The sequence below is a fragment of the Enhydra lutris genome, unplaced genomic scaffold (genome assembly GCF_002288905.1).
Source record: "Enhydra lutris kenyoni isolate GAN:26980312 unplaced genomic scaffold, ASM228890v2 scaffoldscaffold11, whole genome shotgun sequence".
NCBI classification, from domain to species: Eukaryota; Metazoa; Chordata; class Mammalia; order Carnivora; family Mustelidae; genus Enhydra; species Enhydra lutris.
The window spans coordinates 14,103,710-14,118,259 of NW_019154095.1; the positions used below are offsets into that span (position 1 = coordinate 14,103,710).

Consider the following 14,550-nt stretch of genomic DNA (forward strand, 5'->3'; position numbering starts at 1 on the left):
CGGAAGCCCCAGTCTGCAGGAAGCACTCAGGGAGCACGCAGGACTGTGGAATGTGCGGTGGGTGAAAGGAAGGAGGCCGGGCTCCTTGCTTGGGCTCAGCCGGTTGACTGCATGGAAACAGTTACCGAGGGAGTGTTTACACCATAGAAATCAGCAGACCCTACAACCCATGCTTCTTTTCCCACCCATGCACCCTTAGAGCCACTTGTTAAACGTTGGCCAGCACACTGCTGCACATCGGTGCAGTCCTTAGAAAGGACTACATAGCCACTAGGAAGGATTTCTCATTCTGAAAAACAAGTAATACAGCCAAAGAGAGTGTGTGTTTCCGTGATCCTGCTGTGTAATGTTTGTTAGAGCAGAGGTTGAACAGAGGGAACCTAGTAAGAATGTTAGAGAATGTTACAGTGGTATGTGTGGGACAAGGAGCAGCCAGTAGAAGCTCTTCAGCCCTGGGCGAGGGCTCTGGAACAGGGAGTAGGACAGCAAACCCTCCCACCCAACCCCGCCATCTGTCACGAGCACCACCGTCATTCCAGATCTTCAAGCCCAAGTACTTCTCAAATTCGAGTCCCTCCTCTTGTATCCCAAAGTACCTGTTTTTATTAGTAACCTCATTTTCCATTCCCACTGCCAACCATCTGGGCAAAAAATACCCTCCTTGTTCCCCTCCGCTGATGCAATCTTACCCAGCCTTCTTTGACTTCCTTTCCGTAAGGAGGCGTGACTGGCCCTGAGCGATCTCTCCTTTCCCTGACTTCCTGTGGCATGACTCACGGCTCCCCAGTTTTGAAGGTTAATGAGTAGCGCTTTTCTTCCCGGGGTTTGGCCTGCCACCCCCTGCCCCACCCGGCAGACATTCAGTCACACATAACACAGTAATGATTTCTCGCTAAATGGGTAAGATTGACCCAGGAGGAGCACCAGTGATTCACAGGTGAAAGTGGATGTTAGACGAAGGGAAATCGAGGAAGGAGCTGGGATTTAACCATATGGATGAGAGCAGGGGCTCAGAATCAGAATGACCAGCTGCATTCTGGTGGGCACCTCCAGAAATTATGGCTAAAGCGAGGGGCGGGGGTTGGGGGTCGTTAATAGTCCCTGGTCCTGAAATGTATGAAGTGTCAGTTTCTCGTATGTCTGTTTCACAGGGGGCTGCTCTGTGTTCTAAATTGGCCAGGCTAGGAGAGGCTGTATTAGGGTAACAACTTAAAAAATCTCTGCGTTTAAAATAAACATTTCTCACTTACCTCATTGTTCACTGCAGGTTGGCTAGATGCTGTGCTCATTTTGTCTTCACTCAGGACCCACACTGATGGGACCTCCACCTCCAAATCTTTGCTGTCCTCCTAGCAGGGGACAGGAATGCACCCATCTCACACTGGCCTGGAAAGGCTTTGCTGGAGGTGGTACACATCACTGCCACTCCCCTTTCACTGGCCAGAGTAGGTCACCTGGCCAGCAGTGCCTCCCTTCAAGGGAGCCGGGAAGTGCGCGCTCTCGTGTGCCAGGGAGGAGGAAGGGCAGAATAATGAGTGCCCGCGTAGTAAGGGTGTCGTGTTGTTTTCTAACCCTGCAGACGGTTTGCCAGCCAGTGCTGAGAAGAACAGCTCAAGAACACCCAGGGCGCACATCTCTAGACCTCGAACTGGACCTCCAGGCGTCTCTAACCCGTCAGAGCCGGCTCAACGATGAGTTGCAGGCCCTCAGGGGCTTGAGGCAAAAGCTGGAGGAGCTAAAAGCTCAGGGAGAGACTGACCTTCCGCTGGGTGTCCTGGAAGACGAGAGGTTCCAGAAGCTCCTGAAAGAAGCTGAGAAGCAGGTACAGATCTCGGTGTCTCCACTGTCCCTGAGGGGTGGGAAAACAGCGGGTACTAAAGCCAGCCCAGTGGAAGGTCCCCAGCCTACACCTGGGTTTCAGCAAGGCCATGGGTCCTTTTGCTGGAACACAGAACACTTTTCCCCATTGTTGTAGGCCTTTTTTTTTTTTTTTTTTTTTTTTTTTTTTTGTTAACCTAGGCTATTGCTCAGAGTGTGGAACTGCCATCCACCAGGGTACAGATAGGAGATCCCCCCACCACATCACCCCCCGCTTATCGGCCACCTGGTAGCAAGGAGCGCGGCCACCAGAGAGAGTGGTCTGTTTCTGCTCAGTGGTTGTCTCCGTCTCAACATGAGACTTGGCAAATAAATACAATTTAATTTTTACTATAAATGATAAATCTCATTTGAATTTTCTGAGTAGCTCTTTAATGTTCATGATGCACCTCAGTCATTAATATGTTATTCATTTTAATGTTTCTAAATTTTCACATTCTTCCTTTCCTTCAAAAAAGATCACACTCCACATAATGCCGTTCTCCCCTGCCTTTCTTTCACCATACAGGTTACTGTACAAAATAAGGTAAAAATCACTGATTTAAAAACTAGGGTATTTTGGGGGCGCCTGGGTGGCTCAGTTGGTTAAGTGTCTGCCTTCAGCTCAGGTCATGATCTCGGGGTTCCAGGATAGAGCCCTGCGTCAGGCTTCCTGCTCAGCGGGGAGTCTGCTTCTCTGTCTCTCCCCCTGCCTCGATGCTTGCACTTTCTTTCTCTCTTTCTCAAAATAAGATTTTTTAAAAATCTAAAAAGAAAAAAAAAAGACTAGGGTAATTTTAAGGGAATATTTCTATTGTTCTGCCACCTACCTACAACCAAAATTTCCTAGAACCTGCATATTTATCCAGTTGGCTTATTCTCTAAGTTTAGAATTCCTATTTGGGTATAAGAGAGTATATCCACATCCGTATGTAATAGATAAATAGAATTTCCCACGTAGCTGAAACATTATTCTCTTTCAACCATTTTGGATGAAAATCTGAAATAGATTATAATTATACACTTTCTTAAACTAATAGAAAATCTTGTCCGTAATATAAACTTCCCTTTTTGGCCCATAGTTACTGTTTAGTCGCTAGTGTGTGGTACTATAGCGAAGCTGAGTCATTTATTTGCTAGCACTACTAATCCTAGATGGAACTCCGAAACTTCATGAAGGAATTTTAGGGATCTGACTGATCCCAGTAATTTGTAGAGAAAGTTTAAGCAAGAAAACATATCACATATCGGGGCACCTAGGTGGCTCAGTCATTAAGCGTCTGCCTTCGGCTTAGGTCATGATCCCAGGGTCCTGGGATCAAGCCCCACATCAGGCTCCCTGCTTGGCGGAAAGCCTGCTTCTCCCTCTCCGCCTGCTTGAGTTCCCTCTCTCACTGGGTCTCTCTCTGTCAAATAAATAAATAAAATCTGAAAATAAAAAATAAAATAAAATATATTATATATATATATATATATATATATATATCCCATAGCTGTATTATGTCCCACCTGATAGAAGAGACCTTGGCATACAGTAGAACATCAGTAAGTATCTCCATTCAGTGGAGAGTTGAATTGTAGGCCTTATGTTTCATCCTACAGAGACTACAAGGATAATTAGACGCTGTCGTGCGCTCTCAGAGCTTACGGATTGGCAAAGGAGATGAGCCAGACACGCCAGGTCCTCAAGAGAAATCACTTTCTAGTAAGATCAGGAGATGTTTCGTGGAGGAAGTAGCAAAGTGGTCTTGATGGCAGGTAGTGGGACTTTGTCCACCGTCGGGGAGAGGCGAGCAGGTGCAGGAAGCACAACAGTCCAGGTCCAGGGCAGCTCTCGGCAGTGAAGGGTCCATAGACGTGAGCCCCCAGCAGAGCAGTGCCACAGTGTGGCTGTCCCTGCACGATGGAAGGTTGGGTTAAAAGCTGAAATCATCAGCTCTTACGTTTGTTACCTTGATAATAACCATTGCTTTTATTCTCTTGAGTCTTTGAATTAACATCGACATTAACAATCATTTCAAACTCTTGGCTTGATTAATATCATGGAGAAGCATCACAATTTTTTTTACCTCCATGGGTCCAAGGCTTTCAAAGCTGGATTAGCGTTTTACAACTATTGATTTAAATAGAATGCTACATCTTTGAGGGTTTTTTCTTGTTTGTTTGTTTTTGATTTGTCATGATGTGAAATTCCAGATCCTTGGGCATCAGTAATTATAAAAACTTTTGGGCCTTTTTTTTTTTTTTTTTTTTTTTTACCTAAGTCATACTGTTAAATTCATCCATGAACTGCTTAGAATTCTAGTTTGTTTTGACAGCTATCTAATCTCCAGTGTATAGAGAGAAGCTCAGTAAAGCAAAAAGTTATTTGAAAAAAAACTAAAAAAAAAACAAAAAACAAAAATAGACATAGCTCTGGCGGGACCAATGAAGAGAAGATACACACACAGAAAATTATAAAAGTAAAGAGATAGAATTATGGATAACTTTGAAATATAAAAGATAAGTGAATAATATAAAAAATATAGGCCCACAATTCGAACAAATATCTAGGAAAATGGAACATACTAGAATGGATGAAGGGTGAAAAACAATTGAAAATCCTATCTCTCTTAAAGAAATGAAAGTAGTGATTTAAAATGTACCCACAATGAAAGTATAGGTCTAGATGTTCTGTAGCTAAGGTCCACCAAACTTTCAAAGATTATCTCAATTTTACATAAACTCTTCCAGACACCAGAAAAAGAGAGAACACTTCACAACTCATTCTACGTGACCAATGTCCCTAATACCAAAACTAGACAAAGATATTACCAAGAGGAAGAATCACAGGCCAGTTTCATGCATAAGTATAGATGCAAAAATCCTGAATGAAATGTAAGTAAATATAATCCAACAATATACATTTTAACCATGTTGAATTTTGCAAGGATTCTTTATTATTAGAAAAATCCATTAATATGATGAATCCCCTGAACAGATTAAGGAGAAAAACCCTTTGGTCAACTCAACAAATATAGGAAAAGTACTAATAAAGGTCCATATTCATTCATGTTTAAAACTCTTGGTAAGTAGGAAGAGATGACGTCTTTAACTCATAGAGAATCACCAAAAGCAAATATGATCCTAAATAGACAAACATTGGAATTGTTCTCTTTAAAATCAGACACAGGCATTCAACACTTTTCTGCTCAACATTCTAACCAGTGGGAGGCAAGAAAAAAGTAGAAGCAGAGAGACAGGAAAGGAGGAGCTAAAGCTGTCATTATTGGCTGATACGATATTGTGTACATTAGAAATCCACAAGTTCCTACAAAGGATAAGAGAATTGAACAAGATGGCAAATAGAAGAATCATTTACAAAAGTCCATTGCCTTGCTAATATACACCAGCCAGAAACAACTGGAAAATTTAATTAGGAAGATACTTTTTCACCACAGTATCAAAGAATATCACGTATCAAGGAATAAATTCAACAAAAATGTGTATTATATTAAAGGAAAACCTTTTAATAACTTTAAGAGGAAAGTGTTAAAAAAAAAAAACAACCTGAATCCATGGAGAAGTATATACTACATTCATGTAGAGCAGAGGTCAGCAGACTTTCCCCGTAATGGGCTGGAGAAGAAATATTTCGTCCAGAGGGTTCTCATTCACCACCTCTCAACTCTCCCATTTAACACAAGAGCTGCCACAGACGAGACGTACATAACTATTTGGCTGTGCTGTGTTCTAAGAAAACTACACAAAAACAGACACAGACCATAGTTTGCCACCCCTGACACAAAGGAAGAGTCACTGTTGTGGAAATAGTCGATTCTCCTTAAAATGTACCGCAGATTCGATGTCATTCCAAGCTGATTGCCTACATGGATCTTCATGGAAATTGATGCAATTGATGGAAGAAGAAGGACAAATAGCCAAGACACTTCTGGAGAAGAAAAACAAAGAGCAGGGACTTGGCCGGCAGGAAATCAGTTGTTAAGATAATAAGGACACAGTGGGGGGAATCAAGAGACCAGCCACTGGCGTGAAATGAGGGCCAGAGACAGACGCATGTGTGTGTAGAGCATGGGTGGATGGGGAGAGGTAGCCAGTCAGGCAGGGGCAGAAGGAGGGACCACTGAATCAGTCAAGCTTGGAAAAAGGTCATCCATATGGGAAAAGATAGCATCGGATGCCTACCTAACCTACAAAAATCAATTCTAAATGGAGTCAGGACTTCCATATAAAAAATAAGAGTCAAAAACTCAGTGAGAAATGCGGGGTGCATCTTTTCATGTTTCTATTTTTTGCCTCTCTGACATCTCTCCTGTGTCCTCCCTACTTGGAGATAAGGTTGATAGGGGCAGAATTGATGAGAGTCTTGAATGCCATGATGGGGAGGCACCGAAGGTTTCTTGAGAGGAGGGTTCTTTGGTTGTGCTAGAGATGTGTGTGGGCCATTGGCCGGTCCGTTTTCCACAAAATACAGGCTAGGAGCTTGGGCAGGACCCAAGCTGTCTGATCCTGTTTGAAAGAAACAAGGCTGAGGCATCCTTTCGGAGATCAGAGTATCATAAATGCACTGTCTCACAAGTGGGCATTTTAATCTTTCATTGTCGCCTTCCACTCTGAGACTTTTGCTGGTGTTAATAGATGACTCAAGGTTTGCAAGTTTTTAGGGTGACTCTTGTTTTCCTTCTTCATGAAAGAAATCCTTGGTGCAAGTATATGAAAACGGAGGGGTGTAGAAGCCAGCAGCCCAGGAGATCTTCAGGGCTGATTTTGATGCGTTGCTGAGTTTCTAAAAACCTGTGCTTCAAGTAAAAGTTGATGTTTGAGGCACACGTTTTCATTGTAACGATTTGTCCTTGAGTAAGCCAGTCAAGAATGTGTGTCTGTTCTCAGCTGTGGAAAATTCTGGGAGGGCGGTCCTGGGGAACTTGAGCAGAGCTGTTCCCCGTAAAAGAGAAACACCTCTTAAAGGCAAGTCTTTGCCCTCCTGGGTGCCTTTGGTCTAGCAGCAAAGTCCCAGGTAAACGCCCTAGGGGAGCGACGAGGCCGTCCTCTTGCTGCTTCTATGTTATGGTGCCTCCGGGAGGATATTCCATCCCACCTTGGCAAAAATCTCCGCTGCCTCATTAAAGCCTGCTGAACTTGCCTGCCAGCCATGATTTTATCCTGTTCTGAGTTTTGCTTGCCCCTTACCCACCACTAGAATACACAGTTGTCCCTTGACTTGCTGGTGGACGGATAGATACACGAACTTGATCTAAATTCCCTTATAAGTGACCTCTTTGAAAACTGTTACAGCTGTGTCCTTCAGGCACGGGTGCTCTCGTTTTCCTGGGCCTACCCCAGAACCAGTGTCTCTTTGAAAGTGCTGCTGCGGGGACGGGAGGATTTTTGTTCTTCAAACAGCACAACTCAACACACTTCTGTACAGAGCCTCGTGTGCTTGGCCTGGCCAGCCGAGTTCACCGCATGCCGCACTGGAGGCTTTCCGCCTGCGGCTGCGCAGAACTGCTTCCAGGATCCTGGGTGTTTGCTGTTTGCAGCGCAGCTGCAGATCCCAGATCCCTGGAGTCTTGCCCAGTGCAGGACATAAGCAGGTCTGGTTCTGGCTTTGGAAAGTGTCCTAAGAAGAGTGACACTTGAGCATTCTTTTCTGTAAAATAGTGGTTTGCTTTTATATTAATTTGCAGTTATTTAGTCATAAAATTGTACCTACTTATGCATGATTCTGGTCCCATAATAAGCTACTGATGACTATAATCATCCCTACAGAAGTTGCATTGATGATTATGCTTAGAAATTTAATTATGTCTTCATCGGGGTTTTCTGATCTGTGTCTCTGATGAACCAGCACTTCGTTGGTTCCATAATCAGTTTGCACAGCAAGATACTGAGGGAGAAGAGCTGAAGGAGGGTTCGCTTGCAATCGTGCGGGGTGTGGAATAAATCCTCCCGTCGCACTGCGTCACTAAGGGGGTGCAGCCCCAGGGGCGGAGCAGAGGCAAGGAGTGGGGGAGGAAGAAGGTGGCCCCTGGGTGCTGCTTGGTTGCCGTAGGGCCGGCCCCTGGGAGCCACGCACACCGCATCTCACAGGCGTCTTCTGGGAGCCAGAACAAAGAATCGCTCTACCAGGGGCACGTGTCGGTGCCAGGCGATCCCACGGCACATGTGGCTTCCACAGGAGAACCTACGGCAGGGGCTGGAGGCTCAGAGAAGGGACACGAGGGGAGACCCTGGGTGTGCCTTTGTGAAATCCCCCGGCCCCCAGGGAGCTGATGACCACAAGGGCAGCTGAAAAGGGGAGGGTCTGAGCTGACCTGTCAGGGGCGTCTGATTCAGAGCGAGCATCTCGTTTTCCAGTTCTCATCAAGAAAATTGCAGCATTGGCTAAACATGAAGATGTAGCTAAATAACTAAGGTCATTAAGAGCTGAGGTGGTTGTCTTCATAATTTTATTCAAGTTCCCATACCATTGCTATCATTTTCCTGGGTTGTTACCATGAACGTCATATGGGGACGCTATTAACAGCTCAGTATGAACACCTTTGTTAGCGTCGATGCACATATAAACCAAATGCGGTATTTGTGTGCACAGTACAGGGCCGAGCTCTCCCCTGCCTGACGATACCTGGTGAAAAAGTCTTTGGTAGACACTGGAGGTCCTAGTTGAGGGTGTAAGTGTGAAGGAAGAGAGTGACGGTACCAGCAAGGGCCCGGAGGCCTGGGAGCGCGGCGGGGTGGACACTGCATGCTCTTTGCCAGCTCTGTTCTCATTGCCCTCCCCCTTCCTTCCCATCACAGCTCCTTCCTTCCTCGTCTACCAAACAAAGACAAATCAGCCTTATAAAATGCCATAAAAATGGGCACATCTGCAGCTTCGGTATTTTCCATGCTCAGATAAGGTTTTACATATTTAATCTACAAAATAAGAGGATTGGATTAGATGACCCCCGAGATCCCTTGCAGTTGCAAAATCTGTGATCTGTTTGAGAGCAGATCCAATTCTCTTTTGGTATAAGTCAAGATGTGGAGAAATACTCAGAACTTGAAGTCTGCGTGGTCCAGCAGCCAAGCCATTAGGGCACTTGCCGTGCTTGGAGAATCCTGCAGTCCGAGGTGGGATGAGATTCCCTGAGCCTTTTCCATCTAAAGCATCCGCGGTTGGGTCTTCCATAGGCCAGTAGAGCAGCGCTCAGAACCACAATGTGGGAGCTACGCTAAGTGCCCCGTCCCTGCATCTTTTCTTCCTTCTGCCTAAGGGAGGCTGTTGCCTCAAGTGGCAGGGAGGGCGGAGCTCTCAAAGCCAAGTGCATCCCTACCGTCCTAAACCAGCCGTCTGATTCCCGAGTACAGCCGGTTTTTCTCTCTCTGTTGACCAGCTGCATATAGAGGCTGCTGGACTTAACATACTTAGCTTTCTCACTGCTAAAGCTCGGAACAGCCCCGTCTGCGAAAACGCAGACGATTTCAACGGTGTGCCTTTGATTATGGCCACAAACACTGCTAAGCGCTATGGGCTTCTCTCTCTGCTCGCTCCTCCTGTCCCATCCACTTCTTTGTACACACGCGGACACAGCAGCACACATGCACACACACTGCCCTTGGATTCCCGCCACTTCCCTGAAGCAGTGGGGCTTTGTGGGATTCTCAGCAGCGCGCTCGTAAAGTGCCTAACACTGAGCAAAGAGCCTGCCGATTGCCATAAAAAATAGAGCTCCCAGAGAAGCATTTAATTGAAGGCAGCCACGGAATTTGCTTCCCTGGTCTGGAAAGCGGCCGGCTCTCAGGGTCACACTCCGTAACCTTCCTCCTTTGTGGTGGAAGGTGGGTTTTGTAGCTCAGAATAAAAACCGAATCAGAGTTAGTGGCTTCGTGTATCGTACAGCCCCTCAGAAAGCAGAGCGAGAAACGTAAGATCTGAATTCGGACCAGATAGTGTTGCTTCTTCCGTTAGGCTTCTCCGCGTGGCTCTAGGTTGGCACTTTCCGCAGGTCAGGCACCCATCGAATAAGCTAAAGGATAGTCACACTCTTCTGGAACCTGGGGTGCAAAAAGTGGTTTCTGATCCTGTGAACCAGGCAGCTTATCATGACTTGTTGGGTGAGAAGGGGAGGCGAGTGCTGAGGAAGGGTTGGTATTTTTCTAAAGGAGCCTCATATTGCTTCCAGAGGAGAAATTTCTTTCTCTTTCTCAGAGTGTTTCCCTGTCAAAACACCAAAGTTCTGCGATGCTAGCCTTTTTTAAAGCTTAAAATAATACAGATGTTAACATTTAAAGCTAGAATATGCTAAGAAAATCATGTGTCAAAGACACCAATACACCTCATTCAACAAAATAAATCTTACTGATTACAGTGAAGTACTCACCAGGGAGGTTTAACTGCCAGAAAGTTGGCTCCTCTTGATTATTAACAGCTGACAAAACTTTCTCGTGATGTATTTGGTCACCCAGATTTTGAGAGGAAGATACAGATGTGTAAGTACAGATATAATCACACAGACAAATGTAGTTTCCAGAGAAGTAGTCGCTTACTCAGTGGAGATAAAGGAAGACGTTCCATGGTCAGTCTTATTTTGTCCAGAACAAAGCCAGATTTCAAAGTGATTTTGCAGTGCCCAAAAACATTCTGGAAAGGTAGTAGCCATCCACCTTATTTAGAGGGACCGTCTCACTAGTGCTCTTCTGCAGAGGGTAAAACAGATCCCCACCATTGCATTTCTATAGAAGGTGACCGAAGGTGGGACAGGACCCAGGGAGCCTGTTGTAATTCTCATCTGATAAAACACATCTCAGAGAAACTGGCCCAGATTTTGTTACCTAAGTATATCCAGGATGTACCTTCTTTCTCTGGCCTTTCCAAATCTCTGTTGTTTAAGTCAGTAAGCAGACGGCTGTTTTAAGATTGGTTTATTCAGGGGTGCCTGGGTGGCTCAGTGGGTTAAAGCCTCTGCCTTCGGCTCGGGTCGTGGTCCCGAGATCCTGGGATCAAACCCCACATCAGGCTCTCTGCTCAGCAGGGAGCCTGCTTCTCTCTGTCTCTGCCTGCCTCTCTGCCTCCTTGAGATCTCTATCAAATAAACAAAATCTTAAAAAATAAGAATAATAAAAATAAATAAGTAAATAGAAGAAGAAACTTATTTAAAAAAAAAGAAAAAGATTGGTTTCTTCATATTCCGTGTTGCCAAGAATTAGGATAGCAACAGTACTTCTGTCTGCTTACTAGTTTACCAACTCAATAGGTGGCATCACGGGAGAAGTCATTTGTTCCTGTTTACCAAGTCAGTAGTTCCTTCTCTGGGACCTCATGAAAACGTATCTGTTTGCTCAGGATAAGACTTGACCTAGTAACTAAAAGATCGCATTTGTCCTCTTTGAATTCGAGGTACATCAAACCAGAAGCTCCGAGTGACGGTTAAACTGTCTCACCGATTGCAAAATAATCAAGTGAGAATTAGTACGGAGCCAGTAAAGGCGGCTTTTCTAAACAGAATCTTTCAAAACAAGGAGAGGAAAGTGGGGCAGTAAAAAATATCTGGAAAAGGATCCTTTGTGGTGAAAAAAGTCAGAAGTTAACTGCAAGGGATTATGATTAGCGAAGTACTAGGAATGCCCTTTCGCAGGATAGTTAGCTTTCCATAAAGTGGTGGAGTGTGATTGATTCTAAATAAGTACTTGCTGGATAAGTAAATTTAAAATCTCATCTTTCCAAAAAGTGCCACAGCATTTTTATTTTTAAATTCACGATGCTTTAGTGCACTTGAGCTTTGAGAGTATTTTAAAATTCAAAAAGATTTTCTTTAGCTAAAAGATTAACATATGCTGATTGTTCAAATCAAATAATACAGAACCGTATAAAGCAGAAAGCAGCGATGCCTCCTTGAAGCCCCATCCCCCTTGGCATTTGTCCTTCCAGCTCTTTCTTATGCCGTGTGTGTGCGTATTACTTGGAAGGGTTACACAAAAATAGTGTCAAGAAGATGAATTGTTGCGAAACTTGATTTTCTCCCCCCACCTAATTCTGTGTTCTTATATGAAGAACAACCTTCCATTGTAGTAAATGTGGCTGTACTTCATTATTTTTAAGGCATTCACCTGTGTAGATATATCGTAATTATTTATTCTAATGACAGTTCCCCAAACTTTCAGTTATTGGACGATGTGGAAATGAGCATTCCTGTACATTTTGGGACACCGTTCTGGATTCAGTAGTGTTTCCAAAGCATAAATGCCTCGGAGTAGAGTTGCTGGTCCTGTCGATTTGGCTTTGAACCAACCATGGGCAAAGGTCTTGTCCCTATCACGTCTTATAAGGCTAAAACCTTGTTCTTTCCTGGCCTTGGCAGAATCTGAAGCATCGGGTGCATATGGGAAGACAAGATCCTTATAATCCCTTTTTGCCGGCGCCAGTCTTCTCTCCTTCCAAAGTTTGTAGCCGAAAGACTTGGCTCTTTCAAGTCCAGAAGGATCTCAATGATGGGACTGTCCAGTCAGTTTAGATTGTAGGCTGCAGGGGCCCACCCCTAGCAAAGCTGTTTTTTCTTCCTTCTCTTTGTGCCAATGCTGACTTCTGGCCTGAGTCGATCTCTGTCTTAGACTTTGCTCTAAGCTACCAACAAACACCGACATTCTATATTTTCCCATTTCCTTTACAGCTCCAGCTGCCACCACCGTGACCAGTGGCCCCCAGTAAGTAGGGCTACATTTCATAATGGTGTTAGTGGAGCACAGCACTTGGGAGGCCGTGAGGAGAGAGGCCGACCGGTGGTCGGGGCAGGGGCTTCCCACATGACCTGAGTCTCCCTGGCCCCTAACTCCCCTCCCTCAACGCCCAGAATCATCCCCGCCTGGGGAGGGGGGCAGATGCGACTCTAGATGCTTCCTCCTGGCAGCGGTAGCACAGTCCTCTCCCCTCCGGTGGCTCAGGCATTGGGACATGTGCTGTCCCTTACACTTCCCCTTAAATGTTCCCAGTCTGGTAGGTGACAGTGGTGTCACTTTGAGGAGATATGTTTATTTGCCATTTGTGTTTATTCTGTGAGATGCCTCTCATACCCAGGGCCCTTGTTTCTGTTATGTCTTATTTTTCTCTTTGAAAGGCCTCTTTCTACACCGATCTGTTACTTGAGTTACAAATGGTTTTGTGCACTCTTTATCGTTTGTCTTCTGAACACCTTTCAAATGAGAGAAGTTCTGATGTTTGCTCGACTCTGAATCTAAATCCATCAGTCTTTATTTTCTGGCCTTCTGGAGAGCTTTGTTGGGAGTCAGTCACCATTGGAAAAAACCCAAGGCTGTTCTAAATCTTTTGAGAGTTACTGAAGCACATTAATCTTAAAAATATCGTCATCTAGGGGCACCTGGGTGGCTCAGTCGTTAAGTGTCTGCCTTCAGTTCGGGTCATGATCCCAAGGTCCTGGGATCCAGCCCCACATTGGGCTCCCTGCTCGATGGGAAGCCTGCTTCTCCCTCTCCCACTCTCCCTGCTTGTGTTCCCTCTCTCACTGTCTTTCTGTCAAATAAATAAATAAAAATCTTTAAAAAAATAAAAATAAAATTTAAAAAGATCGTCATCTAAAAACCTGTTCTTCCCATAGACGTATGCTCATTCTTTCAGCCTGTGTCCGCAGCACTCCCACTGGGTGCCGGCAGGGGGAGCCACTGGGGAGTGTGACACTGAGGAGGGCGGACCAGACCCCACCTCAAGCCACTTCCAAAAGGGAGGTAGGGTAAGGGAGCCTTGGAAAGAACCTCTCCTTCCCATGCTGCCCACGGGTCTCATTGTGAAAAGGGCTGATTCTTGGTAAACATGCCAAGAAGAGCCCCAGACCCAGATCTGGATAAACCCCCTCGCAGTGCATCTTGTGAAGGATGAAAGGGACAGTGGTTTCCCTTGGAGTCCGAGCAACGACTTGGAGCCAGTCCAGCAAAGGGAGCTTCCTAGAGCTTAGCTGGCTTGGTTCCCCCAGCACCCCGGGGGAGGATTAGGAGGGAAGGTGAAGAGGGAAGCTACCCTGGTTCACCACCAAAAATTCTGTTTCGAATTCCTTTTTTTAAAAGCAGCTTCCCAAACAAATGCCAGAAACCAATTCACATATTTATAAGATCTCACTCTTCCCCAGACTCAAAGTAACTTAAATCAGATTTCTGTTTCTGTCTGGTGAGGATAACTACTGTTTTTAATATGCATTGACAAGACTGCTTCGAGATGTCACTTCCCTTCGTTAAGTACATAGGTAGTGTGAGGTCTCGGGCCTTTGACTTCATATAATTCATGTTATAACACATCACAAGCAGCTTCTGCAAATAGATGCCGTTTTCAGAAACAAACCACAGGCTTAAAAATGTTTGTTGTGCACTTGAACCTCTATAAATTATGTTAAACAGACGCAAAAACAAACAAGAAAAAGATGCAGTCCTTGCCCTTCTGAAGCTTAGGGACCCGAGTAAACAGCTCAGACCCCAGGGCGAACCATGAGCCAAAACCCTAAATTAACAACCAAGCAGCCTCTTAGCTTTACCTGAAAGAGGGAGTTGGTGCCTTTGTGGAGGTCGGTTTCCTCATCATGGATAAGTCACATAATTTCCAAATATGAAGGAATGAAGAGTAACAGCACATTTATACCTAAGCCTCATTTCCGATTCACAGTTCACTTATGTAGCCAAGGAACTGTCCTTTTAGATGTGTTTTTAAGCTCT

General features: G+C 45.0%; 1 protein-coding gene across 1 annotated transcript in view; it reads left to right on the forward strand.

The window, feature by feature from the left end:
• The window catches only part of LOC111144450 (WW and C2 domain containing 2), a 209,350-nt gene that overhangs the window by 184,819 nt on the left and 9,981 nt on the right, over positions 1–14,550 (forward strand). The window contains exon 21 of the mRNA XM_022498768.1: positions 1,580–1,822. Within this exon, the coding sequence (XP_022354476.1) occupies positions 1,580–1,822 (243 nt within the window). The remainder of the gene's footprint in view (positions 1–1,579; positions 1,823–14,550) is intronic.